Source organism: Vipera ursinii, assembly GCF_947247035.1.
Source record: "Vipera ursinii genome assembly, chromosome: 11".
Taxonomy (NCBI): domain Eukaryota; kingdom Metazoa; phylum Chordata; class Lepidosauria; order Squamata; family Viperidae; genus Vipera; species Vipera ursinii.
Window position 1 is genome coordinate 933,269 of NC_139524.1, and position 21,115 is coordinate 954,383.

Here is a 21,115-nt window from a genome sequence, read left to right on the forward strand (position 1 = left end):
CTCTTAGGCTTGTGTGGCGCTGCCGCCGCTTCAACTCATTCCTCTCTGCCCCACTACCACTTTGCTTACCACTTGCCAGGTGGCAAAATACCATAGGTGGTATGCGTACCACCGTTTGAAAAGCCCTGCCTTACAGAGTCAAACTTGACGGAATAATATGTATTCTTCCTGCCAAAAAAAAAAAATCTGCTTTGGAGTGATTTGCAATTCCTGAAGATAGAAATTTAGCCCCAACAATGCAAGGCAAGCAGAGTCATTTTGGCATCTATTAGAAGGACTGAATGCCACTCAGAAAGTATTTTTAAAGGGACACGGTGGCTCAGTGGGTTAGGACGCTAAGCTTGTTGATCAGAAGGTCGGCAGTTTGGCGGGTCGAATCCCAAGTGCCGCATAACAGAGTGAGTACCTAGCAGTTCAAAAGCACGTAAAAATGCAAGTAGAAAAATAGGGACCACTACGGTGGGAAGGTAACAGCGTTCCGTGCGCCTTTGGCGTCTAGTCATGCTGGCCACATGACCACAGAGACGTCCTCGGACAAGCGCTGGCTCTTCGGCTTTGAAACGGAGATGAGCACCGGCCCCTAGAGTCGGAAACGACTAGCACGCACGTGCGGGGGAACCTTTACCTTACCTTACCTTTACCTATTGTAAACAAAACATATTTTTATTCCATAAAAGTTTCATAAAATGGGCCCAAACCAACAATAACGGAGTCATGTACAGCCATACAGAACCCCCCCACACACACATTTTTCACTACTTTTGTGCAATTTATCCATAGGAGGTTCAGGAAAACCAACTGGCACAGAATAAGGGCAACTTTCCAGCTTTTTATAACCGGGCAGAAGATGTTTCATGGACAGATTATTGCTTCAAAAGTTGCATTTCCTGAATTGCTACTTATTTTGAAACATGTCTGCTCTATAAAATGACTCATGCTACATAGTTAGGCTTTAATACTATCTTTTTCCAACCCACCCCATAATTTATTACCACCTTTGGAAGTTTGTGAGATGCTCAGCAGCACTTCTGATTATATTTTAGTCTCTGTAGAACCACACAAAGTTTCATTAAAGCTAGGGAGGCTTGGGAGTCTGTTGCAGAACACTGGCCTGACAGCAACATTTGCGCATTAGGAATCCGACTCTTCCTCCTCCTCTTCCTCCTCATCAGCATGCACTTGTAGCTGCAGTTTAGTCTGGTTAATGGCCACTTCATTGTCCATCTGTTCAAAGAAAGAAGAAATTGGTCACTTCCTGCTGAGAAATATAAGTCAGGAGAGCTCCTCCTTGAGGGGGGGTGTCCGGAAACATCCCGAATGCCGTTTGCAGCAGGTAAGCAAATGTTGAGCTTTGTGGATGTGTAGAGATAGTCCTTGCAGTGGCGTAGCGTGGGGGGTGCAGGGGGGGCCGGCTGCACCGGGCGCAACATCTGGGGGGGCGCGCTTGCACGGAGCTGCTCAGGGAGCCCCAAGGGCTGCACAGAGTTGGCTTGGCTCCGCTCTCGAGCTGCTCTTTCTTGCAAAGCGAAATGAGTCCGGCAGGTGAGATGGGCGGCCACATAAACTGAATAAAATAAATAGAAGCGGCCAACTCTCCACCCAGGCTCAGGCCAACCGCAAGCGCCCCGCAGGCGCCCTGGCAGGTTTGGCCGAGCGAAGACGGACCCGCTGGCCGGCCGGCCTAGCTTCGTGGGCATGCGTGGCTTTATTTAGTGGGGCTCACGTGCGAGCTTGAATGCAGCGGCTCTTGCAGGTCGGAGCCCCGCCCAGCCGCCCTCGAGAGGGACCTGGAAGCATCCCGCATGCGCGCGACTCTTCTTGGAAAGTCTACGCCGCTGCGGGGCGCGTCTTTTCAGCAGTGCCGTGACGTCACCGCCTGCCCGCCCCTCTATTTCCGCTTCCGGTTGCCTTGCCCCGGGTGCTGACAACCCACGCTACGCCACTGAGTCCTTGACCTATGACCATAATGGAGCCTACCCATTATAGTTGTATGTCGCCATGGTTGTAAAATAGGTTGGCCAGGTGACCTGATTTTATGATCTTTTGTTATGGCTATCATTAAATGTTGTAAAATGAGTGCTATAATCTTCAAATGAATCCAGTGTTCGTTAAAGCACAGTTTTACCCAAAAGGGGAAGAAACTGCTGGTTTTCAGCAAAACCATCGTAAAGCCATCCACCCTCCTGTATATAAGTTATAAATTCAACACACCAAGATGTTACCTATATTATAAAACATGTTCATCCCCAAACAAAATGTAAAAAGAAATACTCTAATATTGTCATCCTGAATCCCAATGAATCACATTATCCACACCAATTTAAAGATTCCTGGGCCAAAACATGTAAGGAAAACGTTTCTAAAGCCCTCCTTCTCTTGTCTATGCAATTGATGCGTTTTCCTCCCCATTCAACAATGACAGTGTTTGTAAATCATTGCTGTCATGCCTCTGTCCAGCATATCTTCCATGAGTGTTTATGGAGACTCTCTGTCATCCAGGTCATGGTTTTCCCAAAGATGTTTTTTTCTAAAAGCAACTGTACTTTCTTTGTTTTTCCTTGAGGAAGTTTGGCTTCTTATCCAAGAAGCTTCTTTAGTTCTGACTGAATGGTGGAGAATGGAGGGATTCATATTCCTTGCAGTCATCTGGTCACTAGCCATCTTTCAAAGTTTGAAAGAGGGATCAAAGAGGCTGAATTAGACTGAAAAGCCCTCAACAGAGGGGGAGATACAGGACACCACCCATGTTTACAGCACCGTCCTGTGAGCAGTTCCAAGAGGGTGTCCAGTTGCACTACTCAGGTGACCCTGGGGCACAGATAAACTTCCAAGTGGCCTCAATGACTGTCAGAAAGAAAGCCCAGTTGGATAAGAGATGAAATGTCCTTAAGGAAAAACAAAGAAAGTCCAGCTGCCTTTAGAAAAAAAGCATCTTTGGGACATCTTCCATGAGTGTTTTTAAAACAAAGGGAGTTGCAGAAACCTGACTGCTTGGAAATGTTCCCCTGCTTGGACAGAAACTGGAGAGAATCTCCCTCAGTCTGCATTCTGGTAAATGAGGGACCAGTTACAACCAGGGTGGTTTTAGATCATTAGCCCAGAGCTGCAAAGCTTTCTTCTTGTGAAGAGGACCTGGTTTTTGAGGACTCTAAACAGGAGAGCTACTTCAGCGGAAGAAAAGGGCCTTACGTTTACGTGCTCCTCCATCACAACAGCTGAGGGAGTGAACATAGCCCCTTCCCGGGTATTGATCATGGACCGAAGAGCCAACTCTTCTACCTGGAAATAGAAAGTAATGGTCAGTCTTAAAAGAAGTGTTAAACAACGTCCCTGGAATCACCAATCCTTCTTTAGCAAAATCTTGTGGCTTAAGAGTGTGAACATGTAATTTGCCACGCCAAGGGATGTGGATCCTAGTGCTAAACCCAAATAATCTCCAAGGAGGGAAAATGGCAGTTCCTCTCTTGCAATACAGGCAGTCCTCAATTTATGATGATAACTGAGACCAGAATTTCCACTGCTGAGCAAGGTGGTTGTTAAGCACCTGCTTTGACAACCTTTTGCTACAGTTATTTAGGAAATTGCTGCAGTTGTTAAGTGAATCACACAATTGTTAAGTGAATCCAGCTTCCTCCATTGACCATATTTGTCAGAAGCCAGCTGGGACGGTCACAAATGGCAATCACATGACTGTGGGACACTGCAACCATCAATAAATAAATGCCAGTGAGGACTTCCCGAAGGCTCTTCAGCGGCGAGGACGGCCGGGATCGACCACCAGCCTTTCGATTTCGTTAAAGCTGCAGAGCAGCGACAATCAGCTGTTCTGCAGCTTGAAAACCCTTCCCCTTGGGTGAAGAGGGGAGGGGGAGTGTTCTGGGTAGGGGTAGAGCTCCCCTAGAGCCCCAGAATATTTATTCTGGGGCTTGAAGGGTGAGAGCTCCCCTGAAGCCCGGAGATACTCCGGATCGGAGGACTTCTCTGCTGAATCCACTTCTGCTGGATTTGATTGTTATCTTGAGCAACTGAAGCAGGCAGAGCGGATGCGGGAGCTGTATAATTAGCAAGTATAAGACTTTAACTCTGGAATCTCAATCTTTTTTCTTGTTTCAACGATTGTTTTAAAAAGAAGGGGAAGATGGCGCCAGAGTGATTCTTTGTAACAAGATTCAGAAAAAAGTGGGAAGAACAAAGGATTAAGGAAAATAAAATTAAGAGGAAGGAGGAAGATTGGATGTGGATTTTCAAAGTTGCAAAAGACTTTGTTAACATTGGAAGGTGCCTAAGTGATTTAAAAGACTTGGATACTTAATAGTTAAGCAACAAAGTTGCAATTGGGGTGGAAAAGTGAAAGTGTGAAACGAAAGTTAACTGTTAAAAATGGCTTCTAAGAGATTTCCCGTTCCTAAAAGTGCGGGGGCATCGCCAGTTCAACAATCTGGACTTCAGTCTTTGATGCCGCCCCCACCCCCGCAGCCGCTGCTGAGAATAAAATGGATAAAATTGATGATGAGGTGGTTGTGATACAATATAGAGACATGGAGTTTGCCTTGCGGATAAGAGGTTTGAAAGAAAATCCATGTTGTGATTCAGGGTCAGCCTGTGGGTTCGGCAGTTGGGTCAGACGATTCAGAGGAGGAGGAGGGGGGTGTTGGAGAGCTTGCTGATGAGAGCCCTCAGCCAGGCCCCTCCCACCTGGTTACGACGGAGACCCAGCTGTGTGAGCCTGACAGCGTGGATGAAGATGACCCACAGCTGGCCCTGTTCAAGGACACCCGACGCAGGAGGCAGTCAATCAGGAGTAAACAGAGGAAGGCAATGGGGCACCTCGGAAGGAGGCAGAGAGAAGCCATGCCCTGAACTGTTTAAAAGGGGAATGCGTGGGAGGGCTAGTTTGCTGAAGGCAACCGTTTGAATAGCTCCTGTTTCATGGTTCGTGTCTTGTTTTTGCTCTGTTTGCTTTTGTGTCCATAAATTTGGCAGGCTTAGTTCCAGCCTCTTGCCTTCTTGTAAAGGGGTTGTCCCTGCCTTATCTGCAGGGCCGGTAGTAGGCTGGTACAGAACAATCCACAAGAAAATTTGGAAGAGATAGTGGTGGATACTCTGGCGCCTATTTTGGGAGTTCAACCAGAAGATTTTATAATGGAGATAGACAAAATATTTCGTGTTAATTCTTGGATTGCTAGGCAAAGGAAACTGCCAAGAGATGTGGTTGTGTATTTCACAAAGAGAAAGATCAGAAATGCGATCATTCAAGCTTTTTACAGTAATAGATTTAAAGTGGCTGATCAAGAGGTTTTGATTCTAAAGAAATTCCCCCAAGAATTTTAAGAAAAAGAAAAGATTTTGTTTTTTTGGCAGATGAATTAAAAAGACAACAGCTTCAGTTCAGATGGGAGATACCAACTGGGATATTGGTGAATTATGCTGGTACCATCTTAATACAGTTCTGAAGGGACGAGATTTTTATTCTAATGTATTGAAAGCAGGTTCACCGCCATCTCCAGAAGTTAAAGGAGGAAAGGAAGAAGGAATGCGACAGTCACAGGCAGAAGGCATACGATGAGGTGAAGAAATCACCTCGCTGGTTCCAAAGAAAACACAGCAAAATTTGGAAACTGCGCACGCCTTGGTTTTATTAGAAGAATCAAAGACCCAACGAGTGACACGGGCTGCATCTAGACGGAAGGAACAACAACAACAACAGCAACAGAAACAACATCTTACAACTATAACTCAAGAATCTACTCTTAGTGAAGCAGTGGGAGGAGCGAGACCCAAGAGGCAAATGCTTGTGGATCTGCAAGATAAGCTCCGAAAGCTTCAAGTTGCAAAAGATGGCGACAAAGTTTCTAACCTGGAATGTTAATGGCTTAAATTAGAGAAAGAGAAAGGAAAGGAGAGAAAAAAGAGAAAGGAAATATTTCAGTATCTGAAACAATTTTAAAATGATGTTATATGTTTGCAAGAAACACATATTCGTGTATCTGATCAAAAATATTTGACAAATTCTAGACTGGGCATACAATTTATTGCATCTGCTCCAGAGAAGAAAAATGGTGTAGTTATTTATGTGAAGAAGAATTTAACAGCCAACTTAATTGAAGCAGGTAAACAAGGAAGATATATTATAATTGAACTTTTAATAGAAGGGAAGAAAATACTTTTAATTGGAATATATGCAACTAATCAACAGCAAGGAGAATTTTACAAATTTTTACATAATAAAATAACTCAATGGGATTATAAATCGTGTATTTTAATGGGAGATTGGAACGGAGTGATCGATACACAGAGAGATAAAAAAGGACTTTTTAAAAGTAGTCCAAATCATGCTAGATTGCCTAAATCCTTTTTTGACTTGAAAGATGATTTGGAGTTGAGAGATGTTTGGAGATATTGCAATCTGGATGAAAAGGATTTTACTTTTTTCTCTGATAGACATCAATCTTTTTCTAGGATTGATTTTATATTAACCACTAATGATTTTTTTTCTAGGGTTAAGAAGATTAAGATATGCCCAAGAATTTTATCAGACCACAGTCCAGTATGGATGAAATTGGAGAAGGGGAAGGGGGATAGAAGGTCATGGAGGTTAAATGAAAATTTATTTAGATATGAAGAGAATGTGGAAGAATGTAAAAAGCAGATGAATTTTTTATTATGAATATGTATAAGGGTACTCCCATTGAAATGGTTTGGGTAATGGTAAATGGTAAATCTTATGAGAAGAGTGTTAATATATTTGAATAATAAACATAGACATAGAATGGAACATAAGTGTAAAGAAATAGAAGAGGAAATAAAGATGAAAGAGAAAGCTTTTATTTTGAACCCATCTGATAAGAGGCTGAGAGAAGCAATTAATTTGTTAAGAGGACAGTTTGATATGTTGATGGCAGATCAAGTGGCAACTAATTTACGATATGTTAAACACAATACTTTTAACAATGCTAATAAACCAGGTAGGTGGTTAGCTTATTTATTAAGGAAAAAACAAAGATCTCGTAATATAGATAAGATAGAATATAAGGGTAAAGAAGTATTTCAGCAAAATTTTATTAAAAAAGCTTTTGTAGAATTTTACTCTAAATTGTATGCTAGGGATATAATTCAAGGCTTAGATATAGATAGTTATTTACAAGGAGTGAATATCCTGGTACTTACACAAGAGCAACGGGAAGGGTTGAATCAGTTGATAACTGCTGAAGAAATTATTTTAGCAATTAAACAACTAAAAGTGGGTAAGGCACCTCGTACGGATGGTTTAACAGCTATTTATTATAAAAATATACAGTTAGAAATGGTGGAAACTTTAAAAGAACTTTTTAGAACAATTCAATCTGGTGGAGAAGTGCATTGTGGAAAACAGCATTTATAACGTTGATTCCAAAGGAAGATCAAGACCTTAATCAAAAAATTATAGACCTATATCGCTTTTAAATAATAATTATAAGATATTTGCAAAGATTTTAGCAAATAGATTAATGAAGGTTATGCAACAAATGATTTATACTGATCAAACAGGATTTATAAGTGGTAGGCAAATGAAAAATAATGTGAGACATATTGTAAACTTATTGGAATATTTGGAAAGAAATAATCAAGTCCCGGCAGCTTTGATCTTTTTGGACGCTGAAAAAGCGTTCGATCAATTGAATTGGCAATTTTTATTTAAAGTTTTAGAGAAGATGGAGTTTGGTGATAAGTTTCTACAATCTATTAGATCAATTTATCAAAAACAAACAGCTCAAATAATAATTAATGGTAGCTTAACAGAAGCTTGTAAAATTGAAAAGGGTACGAGACAGGGATGTCCGTTGTTGCCATTGCTGTTTGTTTTAACACTGGAAATATTATTGAGATACGTGATTCAAAGAAAATAAAGGGAATTAAAATAAAAGATCAAGATTATAGATTGAGAGCATTTGCGGATGACTTGGTTATTACATTAAGTCAACCGACTCAATCGGTTGTAGATTTAATGGAAATAATTTTGCACCTCCTGCGGCTAGACTTCCCCTTTGCCACCCCCCGCCGTGGGTGCGCGGTGCCAACCAGATGGTACCGCCCTAGGCGCCTAATGGACCCTGATAGGTTCCAGGCAGCGCTTGGGGACGCACATGCACTCCCTGCTCACAGCTCGGCGGATGCCTTAGTGGAAGCCTGGGAAAAGGCAGCCACGGAGGCTCTGGACCGAGTTGTACCCTTGCGGCCTCTGACCCGGCGCAGATCCCAGCGAGCCCCATGGTTCACCGCGGAGCTCCGGGAGATGAAGCGTCGGAGACGGGGCCAAAAGAGCCGTTGGAGATCCAGTCGATCCGAATCCGACCGATTGCGATTAAGAACCCTCACCAGGTCTTATCTCGCTGCGATAAGGGTGGCAAAATCCAACTACTTTTCCACCCTCATCGCGTCCGCAGATAATCGCCCGGCTGCCTTGTTCAGGGTGACTCGCTCCCTACTGAACCAAGAGGTGAGGGAGGAACCCTTGCAGGGTCAAGCCGAGGAATTCGGTCAATATCTGCTGGATAAAATTGCTCGGATTCGAACCGGCCTGGACTCCAACTGGGCTGAGTTGGAAGAACAAGACATGGACAGTCTTGTCGACGGCATCTGGGAGGAATTTGATCCTGTGACTCCTAAGGAAGTGGACAGGATTATGAGGAGGTTGAGCTCCTCCACATGCTTACTGGACCCGTGCCCTTCCTGGCTGGCTTATGCAGCTCGAGAGGGGACACGAGGCTGGTTCCTGGCGGTCATCTCTGCTTCTCTGAGTGAGGGTCACTTCCACACCGCCTTGAATGAGGCGGCGGTGAGACCTCTCCTCAAGAAGCCCACCTTGGACCCATCCTCATTGAATAACTTTCGTCCAGTCTCCAATCTTCGCTTCCTTGCGAAGGTTGTTGAGAGCGTGGTGGCGCACCAACTTCCTCAGATCCTGGATGAAGCGGTTTATCTAGACCCGTACCAATCGAGCCTCAGGCCGGGCTACAGCACGGAGACGGCATTGGTCGCTCTGATGAATGATCTCTGGAGAGCCCGGGACAGGGGCCATTCTTCTGTCCTAGTCTTATTAGACCTCTCGGCGGCTTTCGATACCATCGACCATGGTATCTTGCTGCGACGCCTCAGGGGACTGGGAGTGGGAGGCACGGTTCTGCGTTGGTTCTCCTCCTTTCTCCAGGGTCGCTCGCAGTCGGTGCTGGCAGGGGGACAGAGGTCGACCCCGAGGCCTCTCGTTTGCGGAGTCCCTCAGGGGTCGGTCCTCTCGCCTCTCCTGTTCAACATCTACATGAAACCGCTGGGTGAGATCATTCGCAGCATTGGAGTAGGGTACCATCAGTATGCTGATGACACCCAGCTTTTCATCTCAACTCCAAACAACATCAGTGATGCCCTCGACGTGATGTCCCGCTGCCTGAAAGCGGTCCGGGAATGGATGGGGAGGAACAGGCTTCAACTGAACCCGGACAAGACTGAATGGCTGTATGTACCGGTAAGCCAGGATACTCAGAACATCCCATCCCTCAACATCGGGGACAAGTTACTACCCCCTGTTGATAGGGCCCGCAACCTGGGTGTCCTCCTAGACTCGCAGCTCTCCCTGGAAGATCACATAGGAGCTGTGACCAAGGGGGCCTTCTCCCGGGTTCGACTAGTTCGCCAACTACGGCCTTATCTGGACCTGGATGCCTTACGTACAGTCACCCATGCCCTTGTGACCTCTCGCCTAGACTACTGTAACGCTCTCTACATGGGGCTGCCCTTGAGATCCACTCGGAAGCTTCAACTGGTGCAAAGCGCAGTGGCACGGACACTCTTGGGAGCCTCCCGATACTCCCATATCACACCTCTCCTCCGTGCGCTGCACTGGCTTCCAGTTGCCTTCCGTGTGAAGTTCAAGGTGCTAACAATGACATACAAAGCCCTACATGGCATGGATCCGGACTACCTACGGGAGCACCTTCTGCCAATGTCAACACCCCACCGCCCTGTGCGCTCCCACAGAGAGGGCCTCCTCAGGGTTCCACCGCTCAAGGAATGTCGACTGGTGGCGCCCAGGGGGAGGGCATTCTCAGTGGGTGCGCCAGCCCTCTGGAACTGCTTACCAACTGAAATCCGGATGGCCCCCGACCTCCGCACCTTCCGGCGCGACTTAAAGACTTACCTATTCCAGCAGTCCGGCCTGGCCTGATAGCTCTGACAGCTCTAATTGGGGTCCCAGTTTGTTTTGCTTTGACTATTGTTTTTCAATACTGTTTCATTTTGTTGCCTGTCCTACTCTGTACACCGCCCCAAGTCCCTCGGAAGAAGGGCGGTTTATAAAAACAAACAAACAAACAAACAAACAAATAAATAAATAAATAAATATGGTCAAGTTTCTGGATTTAAGGTGAATAGGCAAAAAACTAAAATATTGTCTAAAAATATGACTACAGAACAAAAGGAGGTTTTAGGAGAATTAACTGGATTTGAAATAGTTAAAAAGATTAAATATTTGGGGGTATATCTTTCAGCTTCAAATGTGAAATTGTATAAAAATAATTATGAATTGTTATAGTTAAAAATACAAAAAGAATTAGATAGCTGGAGAAAATTACAATTGAATTTATTGGGAAGAATTGCAGCAGTAAAAATGAATGTTTTGCCAAAAATTTTATTTTTGTTTCAAATGATTCCTATACTTAAAAAAGACTCAAATCTGGAGGAATGGCAGACAGGTGTTAATAAATTTATTTGGGCAGGGAAAAGACAGAGTTAAATTTAAGATAATGCAAGATATACGTGAAAGAGGTGGTCTTAAAGTGCCCAATCTTAAATTATATTATGAGGCTGCGGCTTTATCATCAATTAGTAATTGGTTTAATTTAACAGAAGGGAGATTATTGAATATTGAGGGGTGTGATTTGTTATATGGCTGGCATGCTTATTTATTGTATGATAAAAAGGTGGATAATGTTTTTAAGACACATATATTAAGGTATGCCCTGTTGCGAGTTTGGAAAAAATATCGATATAAGTTAAGTTATAAAATACCAATTTGGGCAATACCCAAACATGTGATAGAAAATATAAATGTGGGATTTAAACATGACGTGATAAAGAAATCCTTAGACTGGAAAGGAATGTATGGCAATTAAAGCCATTTAATATTTTAAAAGAGGAAAAAATAGTACAAACTTGGTTTCAGTATGGCCAGATACAAGAAGATCAGAAAATTGGCATCTCGATATCAGATGTAAATTTGGTAAAACAAATTAGAGATCATAAAAAGGATATATAATGCATTGATAGAAATAGATTCTGAAACTGAACTTGTTAAAGATTGTATGATAAAATGGGCCCAGAATATTCAAGAGCCAATTACGATGGATACTTGAGAAAAAATCTGGGTCAGAAATGTAAAATTTACACAGGCACAAAACTTAAGAGAGAACTTTTATAAAATGTTTTATAGATGGCATTTAGATCCTAAAAAATAGCATGTACAGTCATGGCCAAAATTGTTGGCACCCCAGAAATTTTTCCAGAAAATCAAGTATTTCTCACAGAAAAGTATTGCAGGAACACATGTTTTGCTATACACAGGTTTATTCCCTTTGTGTGTATTGGAACACAACAAAAAAAGGGAGGGAAAAAAAGCAAATTGGACATAATGTCAAACAGAACTCCAAAAATGGGCCGGACAAAATTATTGGCACCCTTAACTTAATATTTGATTGCACACCCTTTGGAAAAAATAACTGAAATCAGTTGCTTCCTATAACCATCAATAAGCTTCTTACACCTCTCACCCAGAATTTTGGACCACTCTTCCTTTGCAAACTGCTCAGGTCTCTCTTATTGGAAGGGCGCCTTTTCCCAACAGCAATTTTAAGATCTCTCCACAGGTGTTCAATGGGATTCAGATCTGGACTCATTGCTGGCCACTTCAGAACTCTCCAGTGCTTTCTTGCCATCCATTTCTGGGTGCTTTTTGATGTATGTTTGGGGTCATTGTCCTGCTGGAAGACCCAGGATCTCGGACGCAAACCCAGCTTTCTGACACTGGGCTCTACAGTGCGACCCAAAATCCTTTGGTAATCCTCAGATTTCATGATGCCTTGCACACATTCAAGGCACCCAGTGCCAGAGGCAGCAAAACAACCCCAAAACATCATTGAACCTCCACCATATTTCACTGTAGGTACTGTGTTCTTTTCTTTGTACACCTCATTTCATTTTCGGTAAACAGTAGAATGATGTTCTTTACCAAAAAGCTCTATCTTGGTCTCATCTGTCCACAAGACATTTTCCCAGAAGGATTTTGGCTTACTCGAGTACATTTTGGCAAACTGTAATCTTGCTTTTTTATGTCTCTGTGTCAGCAGTGGGGTCCTCCTGGGTCTCCTGCCATAGCGTTTCATTTCATTTAAATGTCGACGGATAGTTCACGCTGACACTGATGCTCCCTGAGCCTGAAGGACAGCTTGCATTCCTTTGGAACTTGTTTAGGGCCGCTTATCCACCATCCGGACTATCCTGCGTTGCAAACTTTCATCAATTTTTCTCTTCCGTCCATGACCAGGGAGATTCGCTACAGTGCAATGGGTTGCAAACTTCTTGATAATGTTGCGCACTGTGGACAAAGGCAAATCTAGATCTCTGGAGATGGACTTGTAACCTTGAGATTGGTGATATTTGTCCACAGTTTTGGTTCTCAAGTCCTCAGACAGTTCTCTTCTCGGTCTGTTGTCCATGCTTAGTGTGGCACACACAGACACACAATGCAAAGACTAAGTGAACTTCTCTCCTTTTTATCTGCTTTCAGGTGTGATTTTTATATTGCCCACACCTGTTACTTGCCCCAGGTGAGTTTCAAGGAGCATCACATGCTTGAAACAATCTTGTTTATCCATAATTTTGAAAGGGTGCCAATAATTTTGTCCGGCCCAGTTTTGGAGTTTTGTTTGACATTATGTCCAATTTGCTTTTTTTCCTCCCTTTTTTGTTGTGTTCCAATACACACAAAGGGAATAAACCTTTTGTATAGCAAAACATGTGTTCCTGCAATAATTTTCTGTGAGAAATACTTGATTTTCTGGAAAAATTTCTGGGGTGCCAACAATTTCGGCCATGACTGTATGTATCCAAATTATCAGCCTAAATGTTGGAGGTGTGGTTGTGATGATGCAACGTATTATCATATATGGTGGACTTGTAAAAAGGTTAAAGGTTTTTGGATTAAAATTTGGTGGAATATGCAGAAGATACTTAAGAAAAAGATAAGGTTTTCTCCACAGTTATTTTTGTTGGGTATTATTACAGATTGTACTGTGATAGAGACTAAATTGATGTTGCATTTAATAACGGCAGCAAGACTTTTGGTATCGCAATATTGGAAGAAGGAGGAACTGCCTACTATAGAAGTATGGACTTTGAAAGTTTCAAACTTGGCAGAAATGGCAAAAATCTCAACATATTTGAAAGAACAATCGCAACAGAGGTATACTGGAGTGGAGAAGATGGATTTATACAGAATAAATATGGGACTAAAAAGTTTCATTTAGCATATGAATGAGTATTAGTATAATTATTATACTGTTGGAGGTCGAGCCGATCCGAACCCGACCGGTTGCGGTTAAGAGGTCTTATTAGGTCTTATCTCGCTGCGATGAGGGTGGCGAGGTGTAATTACTTCTCTACCCTCATTGCGTCCGCAGATAATCGCCCGGCCGCCCTGTTTAGGGTGACTCGCTCACTTCTTAATCAGGAGGTGAGGGAGGATCCCTTGCAGGGTCGTGCCGAGGAATTTAGTCAACATCTGTCGGATAAAATCGCTCGGATTCGGACCGGTTTGGACTCCAGCTGGGCAGAGTCAGGCGATCAGGACACGGACGGTCTTGTCAATGTTATCTGGGAAGAGTTTGATTCTGTGACCCCTGATGAAGTGGACAGGATTATGGGGAGGCTGAGCTCCTCCACATGTTTGTTGGACCCGTGCCCTTCCTGGCTGGTTTATGCAGCCAGGGAGAGGACACGAGGCTGGCTCCAGGCGGTTATATCTGCTTCTTTGAGTGAGGGTTATTTCCCCACCGTCTTGAAGGAGGCGGTGGTGAGACCTCTCCTCAAGAAGCCTGCCTTGGACCCAGCTGTATTGAACAACTTTCGTCCAGTCTCCAACCTTCGCTTTCTTGCGAAGGTTGTTGAGAGTGTGGTGGCGCATCAGCTCCCTCTGGTCCTGGATGAAGCGGATTATCTGGACCCCTACCAATCGGGTTTCAGGCCCGGGTACAGCACGGAGACGGCATTGGTCGCTCTGGTGAATGATCTCTGGAGGGCTCGGGACAGGGGATATTCCTCTGTCCTAGTCCTATTAGACCTCTCGGCGGCTTTCGATACCATCGACCATGGTATCTTGCTGCGGCGTCTCAGGGGATTGGGAGTGGGAGGCACGGTTCTTCGGTGGTTCTCCTCCTATCTCCTGGGACGTTCGCAGTCGGTGTTGGCAGGGGGGCAGAGATCGACCCAGAGGTCTCTCGTTTGTGGAGTTCCTCAGGGGTCGGTTCTCTCGCCTCTCCTGTTCAACATCTACATGAAACCGCTGGGTGAGATCATTCGTGGTTTTGGAGTTGGGTATCATCAATATGCCGATGATACCCAACTTTTCTTTTCGACCCCAAACCACCCCAGTGATGCCCTCGCTGTGATGTCCCGTTGCCTGGAGGCGGTTCGGGTCTGGATGGGGAGGAACAGACTTCAGCTCAACTGAGTGGCTGTGCATTCCGGCATCCCGGGACATTCAAAATGTTCCATCTCTTTCTATGGGGGGTGAGCTCTTACCCCCCGTGGATAGGGCTCGCAACTTGGGAGTCCTCCTAGATTCACGGCTTACCCTAGAAGATCATGTAGTGGCCGTGACTAGGGGGGCTTTTGCCCAGGTTCGCCTGGTGCGCCAGTTGCGGCCCTATCTGGACCGGGATGCCCTGTGCACGGTCACTCATGCGCTCGTGACCTCTCGCCTTGACTACTGTAATGCTCTCTACATGGGGCTTCCCTTGAAGACCACTCGGAGGCTCCAACTGGTACAGAATGCGGCCGCGAGAGTTGTCTTGGGAGTTTCCCGGTACTCCCATGTTACACCTTTGCTCCGCGAGCTGCATTGGTTACCAGTTGTCTTCCGGGTGAGGTTCAAGGTTTTAGTTATGATCTTTAAGTCCCTACATGGCATGGGTCCGGGGTACCTCGGGGACCACCTGCTGCCGGCTTCAACTCCCCTCCGCCCTGTGCGTTCCCACAGAGAGGGCCTCCTCAGGGTGCCTCCGGTCAGGGAATGCCGACTGGCGGCCCCCAGGGGGAGAGCCTTCTCTGTGGGTGGCCCGGCTTTGTGGAACCAACTGCCGGTGGAGCTCCGGACGGCATCGGACCTCCGAACTTTCCGTCGGGGTCTGAAGACCCATTTGTTTGAATTGGCCGGTCTGGCCTGATGGGGAGCTGGGTTTTAAATTGTCATTTTAGATTGTATTATTGTTTTTTAATTGGGCACTGATTTAATCTTTGTTTTAACTTTTGTATAGTATTGTATTTTATTTATATGCCCTGTGAACCGCCCTGAGTCCCCAGGGAGAAGGGTGGTATATAAATTAAATAAAACATAAAATATAAGACGTGTTATTATTTAGTTATGTTTAAGGGAGTTAAAGTGCGATAGGATTTGAAGTTTAATTATAGTTATTTAGCATATTTTAGTTTAAGTTTGTTAAAGGCTGTATTCAGCTCTGGGAAGTCGGGGGGAGGGGGAGGGAGGGGAATTGGGGTTATGTTTTAAAGGTATTGGATAATGTATGTTATGTTTGTTTAAAAATGTATTGTAAAACTTTAAAACTCCTTAATAAATAAATAAATACATGCCAGTGTCAACGCTGCTAACATCGGATGTTCTTGCTTTGACAACAGATGAAAATGCAGCCATTTTCCTTATGCTTTTAGAATTAGTTGGTGCTGGGAGGGTGGATTGGGATGAGAGTCAGTTAGTCAAAATAATAATAACTCTGCCGTGGGAACCCAAAGACAAACTGGGTCCAGAGCTGATGATGTTTTGGGCTGGAGAGCTGTGGAGAAAGCCCATGCTTCAAGCTAATTGTGGTATATGTTTTATGACTGTTCATTGGGGGGTGGGAATTGTACTTTGTTACTTTGTATCCAGGGGAGGGGAATTTAGGTTTTGGGTTCAATTATGTAGTGCTGATACTTTGTTTTCCGAATAAAAGATTCTTTAAGGAAAACAATGCCTCAAAGTTCTTTTGAAGGGTTTCATCTGGCGGAACCATGACATTAACCCCAAAACTACAATTGTTACATCCTGGGGTCCCGAGCTTCAGTTGCTGTCCCTAAAGTTAAGGGATAGACCAACAAAGATTCGGGGAAGATCTCAGCATGGAAAAGGAAGGGGTGTCTGAGACCAGCACCCAAGCTGTGGCTGCCGTCTCAGAGGAGGGAATGCAAGCCAGTGAGCCGGCAAAGGAATCTTTTCAGGTCTCCCAGATGGGGGCAAGACCCAAGCCGTGAGGACAACTGATCTGGTCGTTGGACTGGACCCTGCCTCTGCCCCTGTCTGGACTCCAGACACCTCGAGACGTCTCAAGTGCAAGTGCTTCAAAGGCAGACGAGGTCGAGCTGCAAGGTGCCTTTTAAAGTATGGACTAATCACAAAAATCTAGAAGCAGTGAAAACTCCCTGCAAATTGTCCCCGAAACAAGTGCGATGGACATAGTACTTTAACCGTTTCAACTTCACTCTAAAGTACATACCGGGAAGGAAAAACCTCCTAGCTGATGCTCTAACCAGATGTTCTGTACCAGCCTGCTACCGGCCCTGCAGAAAAGGCAGGGACAACCCCTTTACAAACAGCAAGAGGCTGGAATTACGCCTGCCAAATTTATAGCTACAAAAACAAACAAGACACGAACCAAGAAACAGGAGCTTTAAGAAACACGAACTATCCAAGCGGTTGCCTTCAGCAAACCAGCCCTCCCCACACATTCTCCTTATATAGAGTTCAGGGCGTGGCTTCTCTGTGCCTCCTTCCGAGAAGCCCCATTGTCTTCCTCTGTTTACTCCTAATTGACTGCCTCCTGTGTCGGGCGTCCTTGAACAGGGCCAGCTGTGGGTCATCTTCATCCACGCTGTCAGGCTCACACAGCTGGGTCTCCGTGGTGACCAAGTGGGAGGGGCCTGGCTGAGGGCTCTCATCAGCAAGATCTTCAACCCCCTCAGCAAGGTCTTCAACACCCCCCTCCTCCTCCTCTGAGTCGTCCGACCCAACTGCCGAACCCACAGGCTGACCCTGAATCACAACACCAGACTGCCCCAGTACAAAAGCCAGCGTGAAGAGGTTAACAAGGCAATTATCTGCAATCCACAAACTGTTGCTCAACTCACACCTCGCAGAGCCCCTAAACCTGATGACCCTGGGCAAAGAAGATAAAAGAAAAGCTCCTTACTGATCAATGGTTCAAGGACAATCAAACCTCCCTCACATGCAGGGATGGTTTGGCTTACAAGGGGGGGAAATTATACTTGCCAGAAACCTTCCATCTTAATGCTCTCTGACACGGCCATGATGTAAAACAGGCTGGACACTTTGGGTATTTAAAAACTTCACATCTCATCCACCAGCAATTTTGGTGGCCAGGATTAAAACGGGATGTGGAAAATTATGTCTGGAGTTGTACTGTATGTGCAACCATGAAAAGAATTCCAGGAAAAACTCCTGGGTTATTGCAGCCAGTGGCAGACCCTTCTCAACCATGGGAAGAAATTGCTATGGATTTTATGGCAGACCTACCTAAAAGTAGAGGAAATACTGTCATCTGGACTGTGATAGACCTGTTTTCAAAGCAGGCTCACTTCATTGCCTGCAAAGGGCTCCCGTCTGCCCAACAACTGACTAAAATGTTCTTGAAGCACAATTTAAATGAATAATTTCAGACGGGGGTACAATTCATAGGTAAGTTTTGGAGAAGCTTTCTTAAACTAATTGGATCATCTCAAGGTCTATCATCTGCTTTTCACCCTTCCACCAATGGAGCCGCAGAATCTGCTAACTCAATGGTGGAGCAATATCTCAGATACTGTCAGAATCCATTTACATTTCATTTCTAACTATCTCCTCTGAGCTAAAACCAAATCTCACCTTCCCCTGGATTCTGCCATATTCCCAAGGGGGAGAGGGGATAGGCATGCGGGCTTTATTGTTTTCACTTCCTCCATTAAATGTAACCTTTTGTTTATTCGCCTGTCTGCTATCCATTACAATGTAACAAATTGCTTTCTATACTATGCATCTCTCTGAACATTTTCTCCCTTATCGGGCAACTAGGAAAAGCGGTGGCGGAAGAGAAACAAACCTCCAGGATCTGGTTTATTTCTACAAAGGGTGTGTGAAGAGCTGTGGAATGATCATGCTGCAAACGGAACCAGAGTAATGTTATCTTTCCTTTACCACAATGGACTTACCACCTGGAGATTGGCTGGTCTGAAACTGCCCAGATGAAATGTGGGATGGGGTTTGCTTGGGGGCACTTTAAAAATATCGAGCTGTAAAGGAATCCCTCAGATCCTGTCTATTATGCCTGCTATCTCCTATTTCTTAGTAAAAGTTTCTGCTTAGAAGAAACTGTCTTCAAGAGTTCTATTTTCTTAAGATGTGGGTTTGAGGTGGGTCCTGACATTAGACAGGATCTGCATTAATAGTCAACCTGAAAGGAAGAACCTTACTGGGGGATTTTGCAAAAAATACAATGTCGAACAATGAAGCAGGGAAGGTAGAATGCCCTATGAAAAGGGAGCCTTCCCCCCAACTGAGATTCCACCAGCTATCGGGATCTGAAGTGTCATACTCCTCAGGGGAAGAGGTGGTGGAGACGCGCAACCACAAACCTTGGTGGTTGATGGGCGTTGGGGAAAAAAGTGAGTGGGAAAAGGTATTGAGAAAAGTGGCCCTGAGACGGGGCAGCCACCAACCCAAATGGAAGCAAGAGATGGAGAAATCCCTGCACATTAGCAAAGAGGAAGGGAGTTATGCATCACACTCAGACTGGATCCTAGAGAAAGCTACTGACCTGATGAAAAAAACCCTTGGCTCCCTAAGGGAGGAGAAACCTGAGCCCCGCGGCCTCACCAGCGCCTGCAGCTGCAGCTGGAGAGACACTGGGGGGGATTCGGAACCTGTAGTCCTGGGACGTCCGCTGAACCACCTCAACAGCCCCCACTCCCCGCCAACCCACAGATGGCAATCAGGATGGGAGGCAATACCGCCAGCGGTGAAGGCACCGATCCATTCAAAGACTCCCACCGCTGGAAGCGAAAATCAGGGGGGAGCCGCCACGCTTGGGGTTTTTCCTAACCCAAGTCCTCAGTTACATGGAACAAAACTGACATCCCCAGCGACAAAGCCCACATCCGTATCATGGAATCTGCCCTGGATGGACCGGCCACAGACTGGGTGGTGAACCTGCATGACTCCAACACCCGAGCAAAACGACTTCAACCGTTTCATGTCTTCTTTGAGAAGGAGATTCAAAGACTACCTGGCTGATCGCAAGGCCTGTGAGAGAATCAAAATGGTGAGGCAGGGCAGATGCTGGTGGCTGAATATACAGAAGAATTCCGGGCCATTGCCAACAAGCTGAACTGGCTGGAAGACATCCTACTTAGCCATTTCAAAGATGGTCTAAACCACAACATGTATGATGCTTGCCTGCCTCGAGGGGACACCACCACACCACCTCGATGACTGGTACATCCTGGCAGAGGAGGCGGAGATAAGACTTACTGAAGAAGCACCGCCGAGGAAAACCATGGGCCCGCCCGCCTCCTGAGCCAGCGAAACCACCGGGTACAGCTAAGAAGTCAAAGGGCTGTTTCAAATGCAGGAGAGAGGGCCACTGCACTGTACAATGCCGCTCCAAAGCCCCTGTGAACAACACAGGGGCTCCCACAGTAGACGTGGCCCATTCGATGAATCCCCTTGCTAGGTTTGTATCCACATAACGCTGCATCTCCTCCATTTCAAGGGGGGACATAGCGTACATTCTTGGTAGGGGAAGTTTGGCCTCTGGTAACAGTTCAATGGAACAATCATTGGGACGGTGAGGAGGCAAGGTATCGCATTCTTTCTTACTAAACGCAGCTCACCAGGTGGCCGTAAGGCAGCCATGTGCGCTTGCTCCTTGGGTGGGCTAAAATCTCTTGTAACATCTGTTGAATCAATAGGCAGATCGGGCCCTATGGGTAATCTCACAGTTCTCATTCCTTTTTCCCACCAGATAAATGGCTTCCATTTGTCTAGCCAGGCTAGTCCTAGGATCACAGTCTCAGACATCTTTGGAGCTACCAGGAAGCGAATAAACTCCCAGTGCTCGCCTATTTCCAGGCGTAAGGGCTCTGTAATTGCGTGACTAAAGTCCCTCCCATTAGGGAGCCATCGGCTTGCTCGAACCTCACAGGTTTGGAGAGCGGCTTGGCCCGTATGCCCAGTCTCAAGGCACATGACAGGCTAATGATGCATTGGGAGCAGTCAGTATCGACTAGCACTTTCAGGTCTACTTGTGCACCTGATTTAGGGATTATGAGTTTGGCAGGCAATAAAAAGGTTAGGATGCATCAACTCACCATCAGGTCGTTTTCCCCTTCGTTGTCGCTGTCGAAAGAAGGTAGAACTGGGGTGGATCCAGTCTGAGTTCCGGTGTCCTCCCATGTGCGGGATGTGACACAGGTTCCTGTGTCATCTGGTTGGATTTCTCTCCCTTTAGCTGCTGTGCAGGTTTCTTTCTCACTGCTGGCCCTGGTCTGTTCTGCTGTTGGGGAAAGGGGACTGGGCATTTTGCTGCTCGATGTCCCTGCTGTCCACATCGAGAACACTTAATTGCCGGGTCTACAGGTGGCTTGGGTCTTTCAGCCCTCACAGTAGTTGGAGATCTTCGTGGGGGTGAGTGCCATTCAGGTTGTTCTGACCTTGGCTCGGGTTCAGGTAGGAGAGGCTTCTTATAGCGGGTGAGCTGAACATCTAATTTCACTGCTGCCTGGTACCATTCATGCAGCTGGTCAGGCACAGCTCAGTAGAGCTGAG

General features: G+C 45.5%; 1 protein-coding gene across 5 annotated transcripts in view; it reads right to left on the reverse strand.

Moving 5' to 3' along the window:
• Nucleotides 1-642: 642 nt before the first annotated feature.
• The window catches only part of SNAPC5 (small nuclear RNA activating complex polypeptide 5), a 30,665-nt gene continuing 10,192 nt past the window's right edge, over nt 643-21,115 (reverse strand). The window contains exons 1-4 of one of the 5 annotated variants that reach the window (XM_083371595.1): nt 20,659-20,789; nt 19,424-19,591; nt 3,190-3,279; nt 643-1,224 (exon numbers count right to left, since the gene is read on the reverse strand). In XM_083371595.1, coding sequence (XP_083227721.1) covers nt 1,132-1,224; nt 3,190-3,279; nt 19,424-19,543 — 303 coding nt within the window. In that variant the 5' untranslated portion in view covers nt 19,544-19,591; nt 20,659-20,789 and the 3' untranslated portion in view covers nt 643-1,131. Of the gene's footprint in view, nt 1,225-3,189; nt 3,280-8,971; nt 9,279-19,423; nt 19,592-20,654; nt 21,052-21,115 lie in introns of those variants that run through there. The other 4 variants (XM_083371594.1, XM_083371593.1, XM_083371597.1 and 1 more) reach the window with 4 other exon arrangements.